Genomic DNA, 24,847 nt, shown 5'->3' with positions numbered 1-24,847 from the left:
TGGGTGGCTCAGTTGGTTGGGCGGCTGCCTTCGGCTCAGGTCATGATCCCAGCATCCTGGGATCGAGTCCCACATCGGGCTCCTTGCTCCGCGGGGAGCCTGCTCCTCCCTCTGCCACTCTGTCTGCCTGTGCTCTCTCTCTCTCTCTCTCTCTCTCTCTCTGACAAATAAATAAATAAAATCTTTAAAAAAATAAAGTTCTCAAAAAAAGAAAACCCAAAAAACCCTAACTTTACATCTTTACAAGAATCAAGACAACACCATCGACTTATATAAAAACTTCCTAAAGCAGTAGCATATAACCCATGGTTAAGAAAAATACAAATTGTACATTGAACACCTAACTTTACATCTTAAGGTACTAGAAAAAGAAGAGCAAAGTAAGCCCAAAGTTATCAGAAGGAAGGAAATAATAGATTAGAACAGAGATAAATGAAATAAGGAACGAAAAAAACAATAGAGAAAATCAAGCCAAAAGTTGTTCTTCAAACTAACGAAACAAAATAACAAAGGACAAGCCTTTAAGTCCACTGGATAAGAAAAAAGAGAGAAGACTCCAATTAGTAAAATCAGCAATGAAGGCAGGGACATGGCTACTGTTTTACAGAAATAAAAAGGACCATGAGAGCACTAGGAATAACTATCCCAACAAATTAGATAACCTAGATGAAAATTCCCAACGAACTCCCAGAAATACAGCATCTCCCAAACTGAGTTATAAAGAAATAGAAAATATGAATACACTTAGAATTAGGATGTCTGAAATAAATTTTAAAGAAAGGAAAAGAATGAGCGTTGACAAAGATATCGAGAAATTCGAACTCCTGGGCGCCGTGGGCTGGAGCGTAAAATGGTACAGTCACTGCGGAAAAAAAAACAAAACAAAAAACCAGTTTGACGGTTCCTCAAAAAGTTAAACATAGTGGGGCACCTGGGTGGCTCAGTCAGTTAAGCAGCTGCCTTTGGCTCAGGTCATGATCCCAGGGTCCTGGGATCGAGTCCTGCATCGGGCTCCCTGCTCAGCGGAGAGCCTGCTTCTCCCTCTCCCTCTGCCTGCTGCTCTGCCTACTTGTGCTATCTCTCTGTCAAATAAATAAATAAATTCTTTAAAAAAAAAAAGTTAAACATAGAATTACCATATGATCTGGTAGTTCTACTCCAGATATACACCCAAAAGAACTGACAGCAGGGTCTCAAATACTGGCGATATTCCATATTCCGTCCATAAAATCTGTGTGTGCACTTGCACTGCAGTGTTTCTAGCAGAATCATTCACAACAGCAGAAAGGGAGGAACAAGGCAAGCGGCAGCCAAGAGGTGACTGAAGGAACAAGGTGCGGGAGATCCGTGAAACGGAGTATTACTCAGCCTTCAATAGGAACAGAATCCTAACACATGCTATGACATGGACGAAGCTTTTTTTTTTTTAAGATTTTATTTACTGATTTGAGAGAGTATGTGCACAAGAGAGGGGAGGGGCCGAGGGAGAAGCGGACTCCCTGAGCTGAGCAGGGAGCCGGACGCGGGACTCGATCCTGGGACTCCAGGATGGTGACCTGAGCTGAGGGGGCAGTCACTTAGCCAACAGAGCCAACCAGGCGCCCCAACATGGATGAATCTTGAAAACCCTATGTGAAATGAAATCAGTCAGTCATGAAAAGACGGATGCTGTGTGGTTCCACGTATATGAGAGAAATTCAAAGAGACAGAGAAGAGATTCGAGGTGACCAGAGGTTGGGGGAGAGGAAATGGCGAGTCACAGGCACACCTCTGAAATATGGCAGGTTTGGTTCCAGATCGACACAATAAAGCAAATTTCACAATAAAGTGAGTCAAATGAAGCTTTCGGTTTCCCAGTGCGTGTTAAAGTGCTGTTCAGGGTGACTGGGTGGCTCAGTAGTTAAGCAACTGCCTTCGGCTCAGGTCATGATCTCAGGGTCCTGGGATCGAGCCCCGCATCGGGCTCCCTGCTCAGCGGGAAGCCTGCTTCTCCCTCACCCACTCCCCCTGCTTGTGTTCCCTCTCTCACTGTGTCTCTCTCTGTCAAATAAACAAATAAATAAAATCTTAAAAAAAAAAAAGTGCTGTTCACCCTGTACAATAGTCTGTGAAGTATGTAATAGCATTATGCTTTAAAAAAACCAATGTATATACCTTAATTTAAAAAAAATTTTTTGACTAAAAAATGCTAACCATCATCTGAGTTTACAGAGAGTCATACTCTCTGGGCTGGCAGAGGGCCCTGCCTCCATGTTGACGGCTGCTGACCACTCAGGGCGCTGGTTCCTCAAAGCTGGGGTGGCTGTGGCGATTTCTTAAGTAGGACAAGAGAGAAGTTTGCCGCACTGAGTGACTCTCGCTTTCCCAAATGATTTCCCCGTAGCACACGACGCATCTGATGGCATTTCACCCACGGTAGAACCTCTCTGAAAACTGGAGTCAATCTTCTCACATCCCACTGCTGCTTATCAACTAAGTGTATGTGATATTCTAAGTCCTTTGTTGTCATTTCAAAAATCATCATGGCACCCTCACCTGGAAGGGATTCCAGCTCAAGAAACCATTTTCTTTGCTCACCCCTGAGAGGCAACTCCTCATCCGTTCAAGGTTTTTGTTTTGTTTTGTTTTTTATTTGACAGAGAGAGACACAGCCAGAGAAGGAACACAAGCAGAGGGAGAGGGAGAAGCAGGCTCCCCGCTGAGCAGGGAACCCGATGCGGGGCTTGATCCCAGGACCCCGAGATCATGACCTGAGCTGAAGGCAGAGGCGTAACCCACTGAGCCACCCAGGCACCCCTCATCCATTCAAGTTTTATCGAGAGAGGGCAGCAATGCTGTGCCATCTCCAGGCTCCACTTCTAACTCTGGTTCTCTTGCTGTTTGCACTACGTCTAAAGTTACTTCCTCCACAGAAGCCTCAAGGCCCTCAAAGTCTTCCGTGAGGGCAGGAATCTGCTTCTTCCAAACTCCTACTCGAGTTGATATTTTGACCTCCTCTCACGCATCACACATGTTCTTCATGGCACCTAGACGGCGAATTCTTTCCCGAGGACTTTTTAATTGACTTTGCCCAGATCCATCAGGTGAATCATTGTCTCCCGCAGCTACCTACTTAGGAAGCATAGTTCTTAAATAATAAGACTCAACAGTTGAAATTGCTCCACGAACCAGGGGCTGAAGAATGGACGTCGTGTTAGTGGACAGGAAAATGACATGAATCTTGCTGTGTGTCTCCATGAGAACTCCCTGGCGACCAGGCGCTTTGTCAGTGAGCAGCCATGTTTTGAAAAGAATCTTCTTTTTCTGAGCACTAGGTCTCAATCGTGGGCTTAAAATATTCAGTAAACCATGTCGTAAACAGAGGAGCGGACATCCAGGCTTTGCTGTTCCCTTCCAGAACACAGACAAGCATTATTCTTCGGGGCCCTGGGATCTTCCAAAGGGAAAATGAGCATCAGCTTCACCTTCGAGTGCCCGGCTACATTCACCACTAAAAAGAGAGTCGGCTTGTCCTTTGAAGCTTAGAAGCCAGGCACTGACTTCTCTTCTCCAGCCATGAAAGCCCTAGATGGCATCTTCTCCCAACAGGAGGCTGTTACATCTACGCCGAAACCCTGCTGTTTAGTGTCGCCGCCTTCGTGAATTGGCTGAGCTGGACCTTCCGGGTAATTTGCTGCTGCTTCTCTGTCAGCACCTGCTGCTTCTTGTACTTCTATGATCTTCCCTTCTGCCTCGTGAACCCACCTTGGCAAGCTTCAGACCGTTCTCCTGCAGCCTTCACAGAACGGAAGAGAGTGTGGGCCTTGCTCTGGCTTAGTTAGGCTTTGGCTTAAGGGAATGTGGTGGCTGCTTTGATCCTCTCCAGGCCCCTCAGACCTTCTCCATCGCAGCAATAAGACTGTGTCGCTTTCTTAGCATTTGCGTGTTCACCGAAGGAGCACTTTTAATATTATTTTTTTAAAGATTTTATTTATTTATTTGACAGATAGAGATCACAAATAGGCAGAGAGGCAGACAGAGAGGGAGGAGGAAGCAGGCTCCTGCCGAGCAGAGAGCCCGATGCGGGGCTCGATCCCAGGACCCTGAGATCATGACCTGAGCTGAAGGCAGAGGCTTTAACCCACTGTACCACCCAGGTGCCCCGAAAGAGCACTTTTGATTAAAATCTCCCTCAAGGACTTCCTCTGTGCTCACAACGTGGCTGGCAGTTTGGCCCACGAGGCCTAGCTTCCGGGCCGTCTCAGCTTGCAGGACGCCTTCCTCGCGGGGCTCCGTCCTTCCTGGCTTTGATTTAAACTGGATCTCTTCCTTTCTGAGGCCCCTGGCCTGAGTTCCCCAGTGTTTGTCTCAGGGAACGGGAAGAGCCAAGGAGAGGGCAGAGAAGGGGAACGGCGGGCCGCTGGGGCGGTCAGGCGGCGCCACGTTCACGGGCGGAGTTCACGGCCTCACGGCGCGGCCGGCAGCAGTCCCAGACGAAGACAACAGCACGTCGGACAGCCCGGGCCACAGATCGCCGTAAGGGACATGGAAGTTGGGAATCCTGCAGGAATTAGCAAACGGTGACACAGAGACATGCGGCGAGCAGATGCTGTTAGAAAAATGGCGTCAAAAGACGTCGCCGGCCGTGGGGTTGCCGCAAGCTTCATTTGTGAGAACCGGATCTGCGAAGCACCATAATTAGAGCAAAGCCTGTACTGTTTGGCGGGTACAGAACCTCTGTTTGAGGTGCTGGAACATTCTGGGAATGGACAGCAGTGATGGTTGCAGAGCATTAATGTACTTAATGTCACTGAACTATACATTTACAAATGGTAAAACTGGTCATTTTTGTGTTACGTATATTTTGCCATAATAAAAAAAAAAGAAGTATAAAGTATAAAGAAGTCCGGGATCCTGCCCCAGGTGTCTTCCCTTGCACCTGCCTCACTCTGTGTCTTGATCCAGGTGACAGCTCCAATGAAGGTTGGAAATACGTGAGAACAGAGGTCGACAGGATTAGGAAGCAACGTGGCGCCTTTACTAGGAGGCATCGAGCCTACTGTGGAGAAGTGAAGACAGGTTCCTTATTCATGGGGTGACAGCAGGTCACTTACTCTCCTGGACCTCCGTCACTCGAAACCCCATCTCCTACCACAGCTCTGCCTCCAACACCCCCTCCATGTGCTCCCCCACGGAGGAACCTTTCACTGCTCTCAAAGCTCTGGGTCTGACCTTCAACTCAGCACGCATCTCTCCAGCCTCTGGCCAGGGGCAGACTGAACTGTGATCTATCTGGTCCCAACCTCTGTTGAAATTGGGAAAGTCCCTTGGGCACCTCTGCCTCCCACCCCCGCCTCCTCCAAGAATCCCTGGCCCAGACTTTGCTGAATAATGGGGACAGGACAGTGCAACGCACTCTCACTTCCCCTTCTCAGGATGCACGTGGTCCAGCTCTCTGCCGCATGGCCAGGGATGGGGTGGGCTGGGCTTTCCTCTCCTCTCCAGGCAGACAGGCTTGGTGCCCAGGCCCCAGGCCACTCCTACCCCAGAGCAACATGTCCCTGTTCCTGAGACCCATCTGAGGGGGCCGGCTCCCTCAGAAGGCAGGTCGGGGCTGAGGGCGCAGAGGAGACACAGCTCCTGGCTCACGGTGATGGAAAGTGACAGGTCCTCCAACACACTCACTGTGTGCAAGGGAATAAGGCGGTGGTGGGAATGGAGTTGCAGAGGGAGGGCTCACTACCCAAAGGGAACTCCTTGGGGACAGGGACCCCCTCATCCCTAGTGCAGTGCCCTCAGGCTTCCAGACCAGGTGGGTGGACAGACTGACCAACAAGGGGCAGCAGTCACAGGGAAGTAGCCCTTCCTACTTTGCTACCTGGGTGGGGAAGGAGCTCCCTGGTATTGGCTGTGTGGAGAGTGAGCAGTGGGGTGGAGGTAAGGAACCAGAGAAAGCCAGGATAGCACATGTGTCCATTTGAGGGGGAGAGGGGGAGAGAGAGAGAGAGAGAGTGTGTATGTGTGTGTGTGTGTGCGCGCATGCTCACTGGGGGGTGGGTGTGGAGTCCTATCACAGGTCGGTGGCATCTAAGGCTGCCTTTTGGGTCTGGGGGCCTATACCCCTGACCTGCCCTGTTTCCCGGGACCAACCCTGGCTCTGTTTAGGGCCCTGCCTGTCCACTCCTGGGCTCCAAGCCGGAGAGGAAAGGGCAAGTGGAGATTTCTGTTCTGCCTCCCAGTCCAGGGAAGAAGACCCTGGGGCACAAGGTGGTCACACCGAGCAAGCCCCTCCATTGGGCCCGTCAGCCTGGGGCTGGCCACCGGGTCCCTGTGGCACTTCTGCCGGCGAAGCGAGGCCCTGGTCGGTTCAGGCCCCCACCCCCAGCCTGTGACGGCCACAGCAGACGGGCCAAGCGCAGAGATGACACTTAGTGGGGGGGGGGGGCATCGAATGCAGGAGCCAGCCCCTCTGTGAAGTCTCGCTAGAGGCCTTCGTCACCGTCGTACTTGGTGCCAACTAACAACTCTCATTTCAAGTTCTGAAACCAGCCGGTGACTGTGTATGTTGAGTAACTTGCCAAATTTCACCGTCAGAATTTCTTGTAGAAGGACAAATTTCCATGTAATTTTGAGCTCGTGACCAATTATCCAGTTTGATAATTCTGGTGGTGTCCAACTGCCACAGAAGTGTGCCCAGAGTAAAATGCTTACCTGGCATCTCAGGAGTGCCCACACTGGGGACACAGTCCATCTCCAAATCACACGGCTGGAGAACAGACCAAACTTTCTGAAACAACACTTGTAACGGGTTCTTCACGATTTCCTGACATGCACACGTGTGTGTGTGTGTGTGTGTGTGTGTGTGTGTGTATCCATTCCAGCCTCCAGCCTGTGCAGTGTACTGGGCTAGGACCAGGCTCTTTGGGCCACCGAAGTCCTAGTTTTTGTTGGTAACCCAGGAAGAGATGACCACTCTGGGGAGGGAGCAAGCAGTCCCAGGCTGCTTCCCCTTCGAGACGCTCCACTGGGGCAAAGCCAATGACAGTGAAGCTGCTTTGGGCGCAGGTACGGAGCGCGCAAACCTTTCCGGAAGGTAATGGACACAACTGGGCTTTAAAGGGCCGCCTTTTGTCTCCACGATCTCAGTTCTTGGAATTTAACCAGAAGAGAACTCTTCACGACTACGAAAAGGCAAGCAGAAGAGGTCCGACCTGAGTGGTTTCCGCCAGCAAGCAACGATAAGACCTAACCGCCTACCAAGAGGGGATGGCGGAGAGAAAGAAAGGGCCCAGTGACATGAAAGGACCTGTTAAGCTTTTAAACAGTGACCGTGTAGACACAGCCTGGGCAGACTGGGCACGAAGCTCAGCTCCTAGTGACCGTGGAGGCCCATAGTGCCCCAAGGGAGGCACTGTCCCTAGAGGTACTGCCTTCATACCTGGCTCTGTGCCCTCAGATGCCAGGACAGTGACAAGAGTCACCCCACATCTGGGGGGTCCCCCATCCGATTGGGAGAGACACCACACCTACGAAATCCCCTTGCCTAAAAACTCAAACCTGAATCTGCTCACATTTCTGGATCCACCCACCAATTCAGAAGAAAGTCAGAGGAGCGCCAAAAAGGCCACCTAGAAACCCAGTCAGGGGAATGCCATACACCTCTTCAAGAACAGATTCCAGCGAAAAATAAATGAGACAGGGGGAGAGGAGCAAAGAAATCTCAAGACCAACGCGTCATCTTACTTAAATCCTGGGAACGTGAACACCGGCTGGATTTTTGAGGAGGGTAAGAAAATCCCTGCTTGTTGGATGGGACACTGACCTGGTGTCCCACTGACATGGTTATGTCGTCTCAAACCCACCTCCCACCCAGATATGACCGGATGCAGGACAGCCAGTGCACACGCTGCTGCCGATGGTCTGGGGAAGATAAGCACAGAATCGGAAACCAGAGTTGAGAAACCTATGGCAATTTCACACAGTGACTTTGTCTGTGGGGTCCCCTCGTATGATGATGGGCTTTCTGAAAAGGAAAGGAGCTGCTGGCCAAGGTCCTTGGGTTCCAGCCCCAAAGTGGTCACCGCTCATGGCTTCTTTAGCCCCTCTGGATCTCAGTTTTCCCATCTAAAAAATGGGAACAGAGTCACGTCTTTCTTAGGTTTGCTGGGAGAGCAAAAGTTAGTAAGAGCCAAAAAACACCCTTCAAAAAATGAAAAGTGCCAAACCAAAGCACACGGCGACTTTGTCACATCCCCAGTGTGGCCAGAGTCCTGTCCTCGCCCTACTCCCCACATAGCCCCACTTGCCCTGCTTCCTCTTCTGCCAGGTGCCACCCGGGCCAATAATAATACCACTGATAATAGATTAATTCACGTATCACCGGTCAAAACATAGATCATCAACCCTGCTCAGTGCGCCCGGAGTCTCCAGTAAACCTCCCGAGAGCACCCCATGGACGGATGGGGCTTGGGGAGAACAGCGGTCCCTGCCCCCCTGTCCCGACCAACTTCAGGCTGCAGTGTGACAACACAGGCAAACACCATGCAGGTGTACATGGGTCGGGACCTCATGGGCCTTCCTCCTGGGACAGGCCTGAGTCCTAGTGCACTGTTCTGGGCCTGCCCCTCCTCATACAGCAGAGCAGGTCATCTCCACTGTGTGGCCCTGCGGGGAACAGTGGGGTGCGGTGCGGGCTTTCTGTGTGGCTTCCCATTGCTCAAAGCAGCCTTTGACCCTGCAAAGCTCAACCAGCTGGAGCAGAGGAGTCGGAGGGCTACCGAGGGCAGGGGTGCGCCCAACGGCCACATGTCCCAGCTCAGGTGGGCCGCCGAGGCCCTGGGAAGCTGCCAGAAACTGCCTGCTCTTCACGAGACAATGAGTCCACTGTTGACTGGCCAGGGCCTTGATTAATATTTGCAAAAGGAGCACAGTGGAAAATTCCATCTGGGCGGAGGCGGGCCACGGGGCATGTCAATAACCTCAATGGCCTTGTTCTCGCAGGGATGGACCAGGCTGAGAAAACAAAGGCCTGACAGAGGTGACAGGACCTGAGGCTGTCAGGGCCCTTGGGTCTAGAGGAATTCCCTTACTTGGGTCCCAGAGGCACTAATTTGGTTTTTTGTCCTGTCTTCCCTGACCCCAAATTTACACAGCATCTTGAAACCCTTCAACTTTCTTCCTATCTCCTCAGAGTCTCCAACAGCCCTGCTGGGCCCGGAGAGGAGATGTGTCCGCCCCAGGTCACAGACAGGGAAACTGGGGCTCCATGGGCAGCAGCTGGTGCGCAGCAGAGCCAGGCAAGTCCTGGCGTCCCAGCCACCAGCGGCGTCCCAGAGCCTGTCCCGGGGAGTCTGGGGTCAGGAGCCCCGGGGAACTAGCGGCAGTCTTGCGGGCTCTAGGAGGGGCCCTGACCATCACCCCGCCAGAGGAGGAGGAAGAGGAGAAAGAGAAAGAAGCGCAGAGCGGCTCTCCTGGGTAGGCAGGTTCCTAAGCACCACCTGGGGGAAAGGGGTGCATCCACGGGGCCTCCTAAATCCCCTGCACTGAGGCCCTTTGACACACCCAAAACAGGCAGAATTCCAGGCTGAAGGGCGCGGGCCCGAGGACCTCCAAGGTTCCTTCCCTCCCAGGCTCAGCTCACCTCTCCAGCGGACGGTACTTCACTCTCTCCTCCGCCCCGTGGTACAGAAAAGGAAACTGAGGCTCTGGGAAGAGCCGTGACTTGCCACAGGTCACAGAGAGAGAGGGGATGTGGAGACCACTGAGGATTCAGTGGCCCTGCCTCCAGTTTATAAAACCCCCGCGTGGGGCGCCTGGGTGGCTCAGTGGTTAAGCGTCTGCCTTCTGCTCAGGTCAGGATCCCAGGGTTCTGGGATCGAGCCCCGCCTCAGGCTCCTTGCTCAGCAGGAAGCCTACTTCTCCCTCTCCCACTCCCCCTGTTTGTGTTCCCTCTCTCGCTATCTGTCAAACAAACAAATAAAAATAAAATAAAATAAAGCCACCGTGTTATTGGACTCATGTAGCCAAACAAATGGTGTCCCTTTCAGCAGGGCCCTCAAAGGCTGCATGCTTGATCCACAAGGACCTCTCACAGGGGACACTTTTTGGAATGACCTTCCAAGCCAGTGTGGACCCCGGGCCCCCACCCGAGAAAACAGGCAGCCATAGCTTGCTTGCCCACAGGGAACACCAGCTGTGGCTGGGGGCCTTCCTCTCCACACCTCACCCCGCAGTCCTGTGTGCAGAGCCGGCCGTGGGCATCTGCACCATCCGGGAGCCCCAGAGGGTCGGGGCGGTGTCGGCACCGTTCCCCCAGACCTCCTCCCCCAGATCCCCTCCTTCCCAGCCCTCCACCCCATGCTCAGTGACCTCCACACCAAACTCACCTCCCCCCTTCAGCCACCAGCTCCTTCCCCTGTACAAGGAACCCCCACCTCTTCTTTTCTTAAAACCACCCCTACCCCACTCCCATGTCTGAACCCACTTTCTCTCCTTCTTGCCAAAGCCACCCCTGATGGCCAGTGATGTAAGTGATGTAAGTCAGGCCAACCCTGACCATTTGATCCAGGGGGACTGCTCCCTCGCCCCTGGATCCCCCCCCCCCCGCCAATATACGTCTGACTCATAAACCCTACCTCCCGGTTTCATCTCTGTAACACTGCCTATCCCCGAAACCCTCGAACTAAGCCCCGTACTCCCAAAGCAAGGCTTGCTGGGGCACAGAGCTGTATACCGCCGGCGCAGCTCAGAGCCTGGCCCATGACACTCAGGTGTTCACCAAGGGAAGGCATACCTTCCTGCTGGTCTCGGGAGGGCCGGGCCGCCCACTGCCCTGCACAGCCACCCAGGTGGCCTTTATAAGGCTTAAAACTGTCCCCCCACCTTAAACTCTGCTGTCGCTCCTTGGCACCACGGGACAAAGTTCACGATCTCCACCTGGCCTGTGAGGCTGTCTCCAACAGCAATTTCACCGCAATGCAGGAACATACGCCCTGGAACGTGCACTCATCTCATTCATTCTTGGCCCGAGAGTGCCCATCTGCCAGCAACTGTGTGTCATTCACCTTTGCACCCCAGGACTGGCACCCTACTGGTGTTTGCTGAGAAGACAGATAATTATCGGGGCTGGAAATGGTCTCAGGGACCACTCAAAGCAAAGGGCTCAAAGCAATTCGGAGAGGTTGAGTAAGGGGCCGAGGGTGAGGCAGCCCCAGGCAAGGATGAGCCAACGGCCTCACCTGAGCCCCTCTCCGTGGTCAGGAATTAGACCAGACCTCTAGAAACATCACCTGGAGCCCCACATAGATGCAGGCCAGAGCCTCAGGTGACCTTGAGGCTGGGTCCAGTCCATGCAGGCCCAAATCTGAACCCCACAGGTGAGACAGGCTTGGCACACAGTAGGACCTCAGCAAAGAGAAACAAACAAAAAACAGCTGTTTGACAAAGTCAACCTCTTGCCAGCTGACAGCTCCCTCCAGAAGTCTCACTGCCCTTCCTAGGCCTTGGTCTCTTCATCTGTAGAAGGCGCTAACAAGGCCTGCAAGTTCAAGTGGCCTTGAGTGGGTCCCCCTAACCTCGTCCTTTGCAAGCAGAGGGGACAGAAGCAGCGGAGTTCCGAGCTCTGCGATCCACTGTCAGCCCAACTAAATTTTGTTAACCTGTCCTCACATCAGTGTGTCTCAAAGGATGGTTTCAGCAGCCAGCAGGCGTCAAAGCTACCAGGGCCAGCGCCCAGCGGAACCCAGGGGTCCCCTCGGAATCTGAGGGCGGGCCCGGGATTTGCATTTAAGGCGGCGCGGAGACTCCTGGGCACAGTGAAACCCGCGCGGCGCGGCTGCAAGCCCACAGCAGCCCCGGCTTCCGCCTTCCGAGACCCAAGAGTTCGTGTCAGACCTCGTTTTGTGGAAATAAACACACACCCGAGAAGCTGGGGGTGGGGGAGGGAGGATTTCGATCACCATAACAACACACAACTTAGTTCCTGCGAAGAACTAGTTCTCCAAAGAACTCCACGAGGCTTCGGCTGCCCGCGTTCCCCCCGCCAGACCTTTGGTTTCGGGCGCTGGGCCTCTGCGTAAAGTGGGCTCCAGCCTCGGCGGCCAGCCCGGCTCTTCCCGACTCCCCCGCTCCCCGGCCCGAGGCCGCCCGGGGCTCCGGGACTGCGGTCAGGCCAGAGGGCCGGCGGCCGGGGGGTCGGAGAGTCGGGGCGCGTCTCCCCGCTACTTACCCTCGGCGGCCGGAACGGGGGGGCTGCGGCGGAGCGGGCGGCAGCGAGCCGGCCCCGGGACCCGCTCCCCTCTAACTGGCGGCGCCGGCGTGCGGCGCGCTCTCCGCGGCCTGCAGGGGAACCGCGGGCGGGCGGGCGCTTCGGCTCGGGCCGTCCCGAGGGCGCGTGTGCAGTCGCGCACCTGGCTCAGTGCTCGCACGTGTGCGCGGGGCCCCGGGAGCGCCGCGCCGGCTGGTGCTGGGCCCGTCAGGTGCCCACGCGCCCCATCCCGGCGAGCCCCGGCAGGCCTGGGCGCTCCTGCGTTCCCCACCCAGGGAGGGGTCCGCCCTCGGCCCCGGGCGTCGGGCCGGGGCGGCGCTGTGGGAGGCGGGGCCCCCGAGGGGTGGCCCGGGGCGCCGAGATAAGAGCGCGGCCGCCTGGAGGCTGGCCCGGGCTTCGCGATGTCGCTAGTGCTGCTGAGCCTGGCCACGCTGTGCTGGGGAGCGGCGTCCCCGGAGCCGGTAAGCCTCCGCCCGCGCCCCTTTCCTGCGTTCCGTCCCTCCAGCCCGGACCCGACGGCGTCCGACGCCCCCCGCCCTCCCCCGCGCGCCCCAACTCACGCTGGCTCACGGAGGGCAGCCTGGAAGGGGCACGTCCGCACCCCCTGGGGCGGCCCGACGGTCCTGGCCAGGCCGCCCTGGGCTTCAGGCTGCTGGAGCTAGGGGCGTCGTCAGATGGACCAGGACTCAAATGCCAGCCAGCGTTCTGGACTCAGTCATTCATGCTCCCCGAGGCTCCGTGTCCTCGTCTATAAAGGGAAGAGTCCTACCCAGCTCACTCGCATCTGGTGAGGAACAGCGACAGGGCGTGCAAGACAGCCTCAAAGAGTGTGGCACGTAGTAGGTGCTCAACATTGTTACTGTTCGCAGTCTTGAGGGCTGCCCAACTTTGGGCGCAAGAACTGTATCCCCATCACCACTTGCCCTTTTTGCCATGCTGATGCCCACTGTGCTGGGGTACAGTGACCCTGGAGCTGGGGAGCTGTCGGACTCTGGCCGGTTTCCTTTCTTCCCCAGTGCCCTGAAGAATTAGGGAATCTTCTGGGTAACCAATGAAGGAGAATCTTCCAAAGAGCGTTTGAACTTATATCTCTGCCCTCTTAGCATAGCATAGCGCATAAAAGCTGGTGGTAATTCGTTGATGGTTATGGAAAGATAAGCCGCATTCATGTTACCTGATGTCTCTCCCTACTATCCTTGTTGCTTTGCTTCTTCCAAAATTTGTCTCTCCAGCCCTTTGACTAGAACTCAGCTCCCACTATAGTGGCTTGTTTAAAAAAAAAAAAAGAAAGGTCTGATATTACCTGGAGTTCAGCTGTAAAAAGACAAAGGTGAGGGACTAACAAACCCAGATTACTCAAGCCATCAAAAGTCTTGCCTTCTTTCATACAAGATTTTGGAAATGTTCAGGCTGAGAGGGAGGTATCAGATAGCAAATCGGTGGCCTTTTAGCCTATAGGGTCTTGTTATTGGAAATTGCTGCTGCCTGAAAGTTAACGATTTTAGGTCCAGCATTTTATTCCAAAATGAAAGTACTAATTATGATTACTATTCTTATTATTATTAATTTTTATTTATTTATTTTTGCTTAAAAAGCAATGAACCATTACCTCCAAGGGATGTAGTACTGGCCTTTCTTGGACACTAATGATACCTATTTATTTATTTTTTTTTTTTTTTTAAAGATTTTATTTATTTATTTGTCAGAGAGAGAGAGAGGGAGAGAGAGCGAACGAGCACAGGCAGGCAGAGTGGCAGGCAGAGGCAGAGGGAGAAGCAGGCTCCCTGCTGAGCAAGGAGCCCGATGCGGGACTCGATCCCAGGACGCTGGGATCATGACCTGAGCCGAAGGCAGCTGCTTAACCAACTGAGCCACCCAGGCGTCCCGATACCTATTTATTTTTTAAAAGCTCTTTTATCTTTTAAAAAGATAACAGGATGAAATCACAGTCACAGCTGAGTTCGTATCAGAGGAGGTCTATCTTAAAGGCCCTGGGAAGGCACCATGGACTGCATTTATGGCTTGCTTCTGTTTATCTTCTTAGCACAGCTTAGTCCTCAACCTGGGGAGAATCAATAAATACTCTAGATGGTCCTGAAAATCTACAGTTGAACAACAGAGTGTGAAGGGGTATTCATGACAGTCCAGAGTCACCCCTGCTTACAGCAGGGGAAGGGGGGTGAGGCACAGAGAAGGGCGGAGACCCACCTCTAGTTTTTAAGTGAGGTGATGAGCAGGCTTGAAGATCAAGTATGTAATAGCTAATGTCAGGTTCATCGTAACCTACAAAGCTTAGCCAGCTCAGTCTCCCCCAAACTGAAGTGGAATCACCCCAGCTTTTCTCCAAAAGTTTGCCACTTATATATGCATTTTAAGAAAAAAGATGGTTTTAGGGCCCCCCTGGGTGGCTCAGTCGGTTAAGTGTCTGCCTCGGCTCAGGTCATGATCCCAGAGTCCTGGGATCAAGTCCTGCATCAGCTCTCTGCTCAGTGGGGAGCCTGCTTCTCCCTCTGCCTCTGCCTGCTGCTCCCCTGCTTGTGCTGTCAAATAAATAAAATCTTAAAAAAAGAAAAGGAAAAAGATGGTGTTTTGTCTAATTTGGCAAATGACGGCTTAGGGTTTGCTAGCATTCAACATGACACTTTCTTTCTCTCTTGCAGACGATTCAGTGTGGCTCTGAGCCCGGTAGGTGTGCTAGGGAATGGGTATTTGGGGCTTTACACTGACAGAGCAGTTGGACTTTTAGGGGGTCCAAGTCCAGGCAATGGGTCATTGGAGACCAGGTACAGAGTGAAACATTGCTTTGTTAGCTGATGTGGGTGAAGTGTCTCCCTGGCAAGGCAGAGCTCCCAGTGTCTCATATAGGCTGGCTCCCTGGCCAATAAGAGGGGCACAGGCAGCAACAATCACCATTTAGGGTGGGAAGGAAGCGGGCCAATTCTGGGAGATCAAATGCTGTGATAGGGCAGTCACTTACAGTTGAGAACAGGAAGCCAATGTTTCAGAGAAGGAGCGTTTGAGATGGTGGTATTTGAAGGGTGGGTGGGCTCTTGCCCAAGAAATGTGGATGGAAAGGATGAGCTGGAGGAGAGATGGTACCGGCAAGGGTTAGGAGGTAGGAAGGGCAGGTGTGGGCCAGCTGGCTGGAGTGCAGGCTGAGGTGCTCGGAAGGTAGGACCGACCTAACGAGCAGGTCAGATTCATAGGACAGGCCCGTGGAGTGGTCCCGGGTGCCCTGTGGGCTGGAGCCAGGAGGCTGAAATCTCGCCATACATCAGGCAAGCGCTAAGAAAGGTCAGGCCTGGCCTGCCTTAGCAGCAGGAAGAGATGAATCATGACCGAAGGACGGGGTCAGGGTGGGTCGCTGAGACGAGATGGCACTGGACGGGGCCAGGAGAAGAGTGTCCCAGGCAGTTTTGCCTCTTCCCAGGACCATCTCCAGAGTGGATGGTCCAACACACTCTGACCCCAGGAGACTTAGGGGACCTCCGAGTGGAGCCCGTTACAAGCGGCATTGCAATGGACAACTATTCCATCTCGATGAACGTCAGCTGGAGACTCCGGGCTGATGGTAAGTTGGTACCAAGCAATAAAGCCTGAAGCATCCAATAGAGCAGAGAAGTGCAGACTGTGCGGCCCAGTAATCCCACCCCTGGCAGAAACCCAACAATACAGACAAAAGCACACCCAAAGCCTCCTCCTACCGTGGTCTCCCCTCATCCGTGGTTTTGCTTTCCGTGGCTAAATGTGGGGCCAGCCGGAGTCCGGAAGCGATGAGCCTCCTTCTGACCTACCTTCCGCGGGTCCACGGGGGCCTAACGCTCTGTCACCGGGCATCTGCCCTTCACCTCCTCGTGCAGAAGGGCGAGCACAGTACAATCAGACCGTTTCAGAGAGACCACGTTCACGGAACTTCTATTACCGTGTGTTGTTAGGACGGTTCTGTTGTTACTGATGCTCACTCTTGCTGCGCTGGGTTTATAAACTTCAGCAGAGGTATGTATGTGGAGGAAAACACGGAGTATATATTAGAGTTCGGGACTTCCCACGGCTCCAGGCCTCCACTGCGGGTCCTGGAACATATGCCCTGCAGACAAGGGGGGGCTACTGTTCTAGATGATTCCTGGTAGCATTATTCTAATAACAGTCCCAGACTGGGACACATCAGAGGCCTGCAAAACCTACAAAACCAATCCAGGGCAGCGATGCGCGTGAACAACCTGTAGCTAAACCCAGTGTGGGTGAATCTCACGGACCGGAGGAGCCAGACTCAGGAGTCCACGCGTACATCTGAACGCAAACCTGAGCGGCTAGAAGTCATGGCCGTGGTGACTCTTGGCTCGGGAGCGGCTGGCAGGGAGCGGCTGGCAGGAAGCTTGAAGGGCACTCCTAGGCTGTTTCTCGGCCTCAGTGCTGGCTGCACAAGTGTGATCACTCACCACGGGGTCTACTTCTGATCTGTGTTCTCTCCTGTATGTCCTACTTCATGGAGGAAAACAGTAAGTGCTGAGATGATTGCCCTGAGTTTAGGGCAAGTGCTGGCTCAGGTTCATTACTCTTCCGTTTCCCACATGGCACCGTGAAGGTTCTGGCATTGCCCCAAGGCAGCTTGTGAGTTCCTCCCATGAACCAACCCTGGGGACCTAAAGCCCATTACCCTGGTTTCCACCGACTTGATTCTGTTAAAGTCCACCGCATCAGGCATCCAGGAGGGCCTGGCACAGACAGGGGAGGCGGCTACTGTCACCATGCGGGAGGGCTCTCAGAGGGCTAGGGGGGCACGCTCAGCCACAGGGGCACAGGGGCATGGGCTCCTTGTCCTGGGCACCTGGAAAGGGGCTGTGCTCCATCTGAGTGGGACAGAGCCATGGCGAGCAAGAGACGGCCCTCACAAGGGGCAGGAGGGCAGGGGCCCCATGCCTCGCACAGAGTGGGCACCGGCATTTGTTAGCTGCTGCTCCTGGGGAGCTGGGCCCTGAAGGAGTAGTGAGCCTTAGAGAGGCAGGGAATAGGGGGAGGGCAGGGGTGCTCAGAACTGGCAGGGTCTGGGGGTGCCGCTCTGGGGGGGCCTGTTCTCCCTGACAGACACCCACAGTAGTGCGGAGCTGGAGTCCCCTTGGCAGGACCCTGTGAGATTGGGGCTTCCCTGTGAGGAGAAAAGAGCGTGGTCTTTTTTTTTTTTTAAAGATTTTCTTTCTTTATTTATTTGACAGACAGAGATCACAAGTAGGCAGAGAGCCAGGCGGCAGGGGGCGGGGGGGGGGAGGAGACTCCCTGCTGAGCAGAGAGCCAAATGCGGGGCTCAATCCCAGGACCCTGAGATCATGACCTGAGCCGAAGGCAGATGCTTAACCCACAGAGCCACCCAGGCGCCCCAAGAGCATGGTCTTGAGAGCTGAGTCCACGTCTGCCGCTGAGGAGCTCTGTAAGCTTGGGCAGGGCTCCCTGAAATCCCCCACGCCTCACTCGCCTCCCTTGTTACACAGGCACCCGGGCGCCTGCCTTCCGGGACCGTCGTATGAACTGAGATGGGTGGTGAGGCGTTCTAGCATCCGGCTGGCCGTGGAGTAGGTGCTCGATCAACAACAGCGCTCTTGCCTTTCCCTACAGCCAGCATTCGCTTCCTGAAGGCCACCAAGATCTGCGTGACAGGCAGGAGCAGCACGCGGTCCTACAGCTGTGTGAGATGCAATTACACAGAAGCTTTCCAGACTCAGACCCCACGGACCGGCGGCAGGGTGAGCACGCAGAGTGAGGCCCCGGCTAACCATCCTTTCAGCTGGCCCGGTCGCTTGGGGGGAGGCGGTGACCTACTAGACACCCAGACTGCTGACCGGCCACTGCTTGGAGCCTAGAGCTGACTGCCTGGCCACTTACAACCTGTGTGTCTTGGGCAAGTCAGTGTCTCCAGGCCTCAGTTTCCCCATCAGCCAAGTGAGGGCAGCTGAACTTAAATTCTATCCCGGATCTAAAAGCTTATGCTTCTCTGATTCTGTGACTTACCCTGGCAAACTGTGTGGGCTACGTTCCCGTAGCAGACCTCGGCTGGAGACCTCAGTGTCAGCAGTAGGTTCAGGATAGGCAATTATAAATGAAAAGGGCAGCACGCGAAGGTGCTGTGTCTCTGCGGGGCGGTGTTTTGGAAATTCAGGGGCTCTTTGCTTTGCCTTCCAGTGGACGTTTTCCTACACAGGCTTCCCTGTAGAGCCTAACACAGTCTACTTCATCGGGGCCCACAATATCCCCAATGCCAATATGAATGAAGACCCCCCCTCCATGTCTGTGAACTTCACCTCGCCAGGTAAGCCCCCTCACCCCTCTGTCTGGCTGGGATGCCTGCCGCGGGGCGTGTGGTTTGGTTCAGAGAGGCTGGGGGGCCTTGGACAAAGCCTTTGGCCCCACCGAGTCTGCTTTCCTCATCTGTGATACACAGACGTAGTAACACACAGTAACCGTGCCTCCCTCACAGAGCGGGGGAGAGGAGTAAGTCAGATCAGACGTAGGGGACAGCCCATTCCTGCGTCGGACCCCATGCTGAGCGCCTGACACGCAGCCTCTCACCAAAGCTTCCAACAACCCTGAGGTGGGGAGAGCCCTATTGCACAGATAAAGACCCGGAGAGCTTCAGAAATTCGCCCCGGATTACACACACACCGCCCTAGTGATGCTGGCGTTCCCACGCCGGTCGTTCTCAGTCGACGACTTTCACTGCTCTTAACATTGATGCAAAATATTTCCTGCACGAAGTCTGTTCAGGCTGTGGTGTCTGAGGAGCAGCTGGGTCTCAGCCTCCAGAGGACCCTGGGCGAGAGGCAGGGTGGCACCGAGCTGAACACTGGGTCATCTCCGCTACTCCACAGCCCACAAGCAGCCCTCGAGTGTCACACCTGCAGTGTCACACACGGGGCTGCCATGAGCGGGACAGAGGATCACGTGTCGCGTGGGGAGGGTCCAGCACGGTGCCTGGCTACAGCAGTCCCCGTGTCTCCCTCACCTAGGCTGGGTCACCTCTTCTGTCCTCCAGTCCTGTCCTCTGTCCCTGGCGAAGCATTCAAGCCAAAGGGGGCAATTCCCAATTCCTTGCTGTTCTTTTGAGCTTATGGCCCAGGGTGTTCCAGATTTCTCGATGAGACCAAACCTCATTTTAAAAAATAGAAATGTTTGATTTTGGAATAAGTTTGCAAAGATAGTACCAAGAGTTGTGTAGATGTCCAAAGCATTCCCATAGGGCTCTCACCCCGTGTCCTGCATTGCAACCTGTCACGTTACTGTGGTTACATGTGTCAAAACTAAGAAACCCACAGGGGTACACGTCCACTAACTAAACTCCAGACTTTATTGGGATGTCACCTGCTTTTCTGTGAATGCCCACTTTCTGCTCCAGTCACATTTAGTCCTTGCATCTCCTGTCTCCTCTGGTTGAGACAGGCTTCGAGTCTTAAGTCCTCGTGACCTTGGCAATCTGGATGGGTGGCCGGGCATCCTACAGAATGTCCCCTAGTCTGGGTCTGTCTGATGTTTGTCTGCTGATGAGCCTGGGGATGTGGGTTTTTGGAGACCGTGCAGAGGTGGAGTGTCCTTCCCACTGCCTCCTAGCAGGGGTGGGTGACATCACCACGATGTCGCTGGTATCTGCCAGCCATCTCCATTGACATCTACTGGCTTTCCATTTCTCTACTCTAGTTTTTGAAGACAAGTGACTAAATCTGCCCCACTCTGGGGAGTGGGTGTAGCGTGTGGGTTAAGCTCCACCTCCTGGAAGGGGCAGTATTTACATATATTAGCAAGCCTCAGTTTCAAAGGGTTGAGTCTTCTCCTGGGGCTCACAGGTACTATTCTGATAAAGATTGTTTTAAAATCAGACTCTATCACTTTGTGGGTGATCTGCTTAACAGTCAAATGTGAGCATCCCATTTAAATTCGCTCTCTGAACCTCGCATCTTGAACATTCTGGCCGTTCGTTACAAGTGTGGCAAGCCTGTGTTGTGTGTACTTGTTGGCAAGGAAGTGGGGCAGAGATACCTTTTTCTAAAACAAAACTTTCATTCAAATCTCCAGGCTGCCTAAGCCGCATAATGAAATACAAAAAAAAGTGCGTCGAGGCAGGTAAGTAAATACAGCGTTTGCCTTTGTTACTGGAAGAAACTGGAGCCCACACAGCTCAGTCCATCTTCCACGAAGAAACTGAGGCCGAGAGTTACACAGAGCGGGCTGACCCCCGGCTGGCACTGTGCCCACTGAATCAGTCGGCCTGTCCAGAGAAGGGCCGACTCTGAGTAGGTGTAGGCAGTGAGCGGCGGTCGTAGAACACCCACCAACTTGGTAGAATGATAATTTCTGTCCCAACTGCATTGCTGGTGGTGCTGGCGGAAGGCCTTCCTGGTTGGAGGGGAATCCCTGAGCTCTTGCCCCTTCTCAGACAGCAATACCACCGACCTCTGGCCACGGGGGGAGCCTTCTGCTCGGATTAGCAAATATTCAGGGTGGGCGTGTTAGCTCAAGTCATGACCCATAAGCGTATTCTCGACCTGTGTCATCACCAGGGTTCCCCCTCTCACATGCTAAGCTATTAGAACCTGCCACTACCCTTTGAATTCTGGAGTAAGTCCCTTCAGGATAATCAGTCCCGAGTGTCTCATTCCCGAGGATCTTACAAGGGCGTGTGTAAATTTCTGGGAAATAGGGTCTTAGGATGCTAATGAGGCTGGTGGGATATGAGGGAACCATCCCTATCTTTTAGGTGCCCCAACCCCACAAGGCATCCCTGTGCACCCTGTCAGACTGAGCCCCATGCAGCCTCCTCAGTGCAAGGCCGACTTAGAGCTTTGTGCTTCTGCTCTGGTCCCCCACCAGGAGAGATCTGGACTGTGGGGGGCATGGTGAGTGTGAGGAGCTCTGAGGACCTACAGTCAGTCCTAGAGCCCCCACTCCTAAAGACAGTTCTGAGCTAGGGCCCGAAATGCTCTCCCAGGTGGGGGAAACAATGCATGCTATCATCTCTCATGTTCCTGGAAATGAACCTGGTGCTGATTTGCAAGTCACAACAATCAACTTTTTCCCACAGAGCAGGCCTGTCCAAGTATCTGCTAAACGAGGAGGCATTTCCTTATTTCACATTCAGTAAAGCCAGAAGAATGGTCTGATGAACCCAGAATGTTCTAGTAGCTGCAGTTCTGATCCTGAATTCACTTGCTCTATAATCTTAGCCCTGTCTTGTGGCCTGTGGCTCCTCCTCCCCATTCTGGAAAGGAGAAAATGCTGACCCTACCATTGACTCAAAATGGTTGTTGAGAATAGAAGTGAGTAGTAGAGCCGGATCTGTGGCTCCCACCACCCCCAGCCCAGGGAAGCTATCTTATGCAAAGCAGTGACATGCGGCCCCTAAACTTTCATGGGCAGCAGGTACTTTGAGGTTCTGGGAGCAAGGATTAGTACAAAGTACACTACGCAGTCAAGCCCGTATCTCTTGGCTGCAAGTACGCCTGAGAACTTGGATTTTTGTCAAGCCCTTTGGGGGACTTCAATGAGCGACGCTTTGCAACTCCACCCCTGTGGTTCTCTCTTGACTCAGGAAGTCTGTGGGATCCCAACATCACCGCTTGCAAGAAGAACGGGACGGCAGTAGAAGTGAATTTTACAACCAGCCCCCTTGGAAACAAATACATGGCTCTCATCCAAAATAACATTGTAATTGGGTTTTCTAACGTGCTGGAGGTACTTCTTCCCTTTATTTCCTAACACTACCCCCGTCCTAACCTCCAGCCTTCCTCACCTTGGTGACAAAAAATGTAGAAACTCTAGGATGCCCCGGACAGGCTCTCAATGCCAACCGAGCTCAGACAGGACTGTCCGTTGTCCAAATGTGCTGGGCTCTTTAGATTGTTAGAGAAACGAGTCCCGGGGAACATCTCTGGAAATGGCCCCAAGAATCTAAAACCAACAAAAGTAGACATTTCCTAAGTACGAAGTGGATGCTTGTTCACACGGTCTAGTGAATTGAGAGTTTGGGAAGAGCAGTTCCCTCACTGGCTGTTTGCTGTCCTCATTCACATGCTTCATGATGATTCTCGATTTTGTCTCATGTCACCTGCACCAGAACACACCCCCAAGTCGAGCTTCGGTGGTGATTCCAGTGACCGGGGAAAGTGAAGGTGCTGCGGTCCAGGTAAAGCTTAATGAGGTGTTGTGGGGTTGGGGCAGGGGGGCCGGACACACGGAGCCGGGCTCCTGTACATTGCTGCTTCCAGCTCTTCCATGAACTCCCTCCTGCAACATGCTCCTGCCTGCCCACCACCTGGCACTCAGGGATCTCCGCAGGGGTCCCTGCCTCAGGGGCTACAGAAGTGAGGGCTGGGCCAGAGTTGACCTCAAGGTCACGGTCCTTTTTGCTTTTATTCCTGGCTGCTGACTTTCCATTTTTAGTTACTGAGCCTCAGAGTCATTCTGAGACAGGAGTACCATTTAATTGTCCCAACTGCAAAATGAAGCAACAAAGGATTGGAAAGCAGGAGGTTTGGGTTGCGATCAGTGTAGGAACTTTGAAGGGCAGCCGCCACCTTTGACTCCGCTGGGAACAGGAAGTTGGACCAGCAGATGCTCTCAGGTCTCTTTCAGCTCCCAGTTTATGACGTGGGGACATGGAGGGTCATAGTGGGACACAGTCACACCCAAGATAGAAGGAGCTTTTGTTTCTCATCCCCGGGAACATAAAGGCAGTACTCAGACGCGCCCGAGGGAGCAGGTTCCTGTCAGCATATTATGACAGCGCCCCTTTTCCAGGGAACTAGACTTTCCTAGTCCCCGGGGACATGTCTGTCACTAGGAGCTCTGCTGCTCTGAGTGTTTTTAGAGGAAGTATTTGCATATGTATTAGGATGTGACCAACCCTTTTAGATAAGGAAACCAGCATATTAGCAACACGTACAAAGTTTAGGTTCACAATTCAGGAGTTGGAAGGTGTTCAGTCTTGGGTCCCTAGTTTGGATGTTAGGGCTTTGTTATGAAAGTGTGCCCAAGGGAAAAATACCTCATCACCACGCTGGGGTGGGGACCCCGTTCAAACCAGAAGAGAAGGAGTTTTGGTGGGAACAGGCATCGTGCTGGTTTTGCTCTGAAGCATGATGGGAACTTCCTGAACCTCTTGTGTTTCCCTCAGCTGACTCCGTACTTCCACACTTGTGGCAATGACTGCATCAGACGCAAAGGAACGGTTGTGCTCTGCCCGCCAGAAGGCGTGTCCTTCCCCTGGGATAGTCGTAAGTGCCCAGTCTTTTCTGCAGGGTTGCCAGAGAGGTTCAGAGCCCGAGGGGCCCTACCAGTGGCGCCCCATTCGCTGTGTCCCAGGGCGTGCACCTGCCCCGCAGGAGGGTGAGGGAGTCCCACCGCGCATGGGGGGCTGGGGTGCAGGGCCAGAGGTCGAAGCTGCCCCACACTGAGAATGAAGGCCTGGTGTATGAATTCACCGCAGGATCCTTTATGAAACAGGGTACACACAGGAAGGGGGGGATAAACAGCACAAAATGGATGTGCGGAGTGCTACAGGGATGGGCCAGAAAGTCAGAGGCGTTAGAGGACCGAGTGTGGAGGAGAAGGGGCCTTTCATGGCACTGTGGTTTTCTAACCAGCCTCAGTGGCCCTGGCCTAACTGTGAAAGTAGTGTGGCGTGGTCACACAGCCGACATTTGGATGACAAATGAGGACTATGAGCCCCAAAAGACATGCCTCACTGATGCCTGACAGCAGTAGTTTGGCAAAATGTCTCTCTGCATTCAGAGGTGTCAGTTCTCTTGCTACAGATAGGCAAATTATAAAATATTCCCAGAACTAGCTTTTTTTGACGCCAGGTGGAGTCAAAAGTTAGAAAGTGGTATTCTTAGAAACTCAGCCGCACGAACTGACAACCCAGGTGCCTGACAATCCTGACTTTGGTGTGGCCACAATGCCTAGGAGTTCCTGAGCTTAACTGACCCACAAGCGTGTGGGGGTGGCACTACCCCCCACGTTTGTCTAACAAAACAGCCTTTAAAACCAGCATCCATGTGTACTATGTATTAAGTAATCATGCCCACAACAACATCAATTCATCAAAGAACAAAAAAACCGAATGCGAACTCCAGTTACCATGGTGAAAATGCCTGCGTGTATGTGGAGTAAAAAGCCAAAGTGATTTGGGGGGAACTTTCTTAACCTCCTGGGTCCCGTATCCCTTTTGAGAATCTAATGCATGGCCTGCACACTCTGTGGGAAAATGCGCCAATCTGCAGACCCCCTGGAGATATACCCACCCTTGGTTTTATAGGAATCTAAACTTCTACAAAGTATAGAGTGAAAATCTTAAGCTTCCGAAAGAGGAGATAAATTTGGTTTTGTTTTGCTGAAGGTAGATAAACTTTGTTTTCTCCAGGCAGAGGCATGCTGGGTGGCTGGCTGCCTCTCCTCTCAGCTCTGCTGGTGGCCACATGGGTGCTGGCCGCTGGGATCTGTCTCATGTGGAGGCGTGGTAAGTGGTACAATTCCATTCTTTAAAGAAATCCAAAGGAGAAAATAACACTTAGAATTTTTTTTTAAAGGCAATCACATTTTGGTGTTAGGACAAGAGTCAGG

At 53.3% G+C, this 24,847-nt stretch overlaps 3 protein-coding genes across 5 annotated transcripts in view; 1 reads left to right on the top strand and 2 right to left on the bottom strand.

Moving 5' to 3' along the window:
• Positions 1 to 12,540, bottom strand: part of CHDH (choline dehydrogenase) — a 38,689-nt gene extending 26,149 nt beyond the window's left edge. Inside the window, exon 1 of one of the 3 annotated variants that reach the window (XM_080805934.1) lies at positions 12,206 to 12,540. The gene's annotated coding sequence lies outside the window, so the exon portion shown is untranslated. Of the gene's footprint in view, positions 1 to 10,860; positions 10,879 to 12,205 lie in introns of those variants that run through there. The other 2 variants (XM_080805936.1, XM_080805935.1) reach the window with 2 other exon arrangements.
• Positions 12,541 to 12,645: 105 nt separating this feature from the next.
• The window catches only part of IL17RB (interleukin 17 receptor B), a gene marked incomplete at both ends in the record, with an annotated part of 13,812 nt that continues 1,610 nt past the window's right edge, over positions 12,646 to 24,847 (top strand). The window contains 10 exons of the mRNA XM_080827966.1: positions 12,646 to 12,705; positions 14,905 to 14,929; positions 15,675 to 15,815; positions 17,855 to 17,982; positions 18,419 to 18,545; positions 20,303 to 20,350; positions 21,816 to 21,958; positions 22,341 to 22,409; positions 23,400 to 23,479; positions 24,652 to 24,743. Coding sequence (XP_080684092.1) covers positions 12,646 to 12,705; positions 14,905 to 14,929; positions 15,675 to 15,815; positions 17,855 to 17,982; positions 18,419 to 18,545; positions 20,303 to 20,350; positions 21,816 to 21,958; positions 22,341 to 22,409; positions 23,400 to 23,479; positions 24,652 to 24,743 — 913 coding nt within the window. The remainder of the gene's footprint in view (positions 12,706 to 14,904; positions 14,930 to 15,674; positions 15,816 to 17,854; positions 17,983 to 18,418; positions 18,546 to 20,302; positions 20,351 to 21,815; positions 21,959 to 22,340; positions 22,410 to 23,399; positions 23,480 to 24,651; positions 24,744 to 24,847) is intronic.
• The window catches only part of ACTR8 (actin related protein 8), a 19,950-nt gene continuing 19,381 nt past the window's right edge, over positions 24,279 to 24,847 (bottom strand). Inside the window, exon 15 of the transcript XR_013968272.1 lies at positions 24,279 to 24,763. The gene's annotated coding sequence lies outside the window, so the exon portion shown is untranslated. The remainder of the gene's footprint in view (positions 24,764 to 24,847) is intronic.

The sequence above is a fragment of the Martes martes genome, assembly GCF_963455335.1.
Source record: "Martes martes genome assembly, chromosome: 1".
Taxonomy (NCBI): Eukaryota; Metazoa; Chordata; class Mammalia; order Carnivora; family Mustelidae; genus Martes; species Martes martes.
Note: the sequence above shows the minus strand (reverse complement) of the source record. Positions and strands in the feature narration are given on the sequence as shown.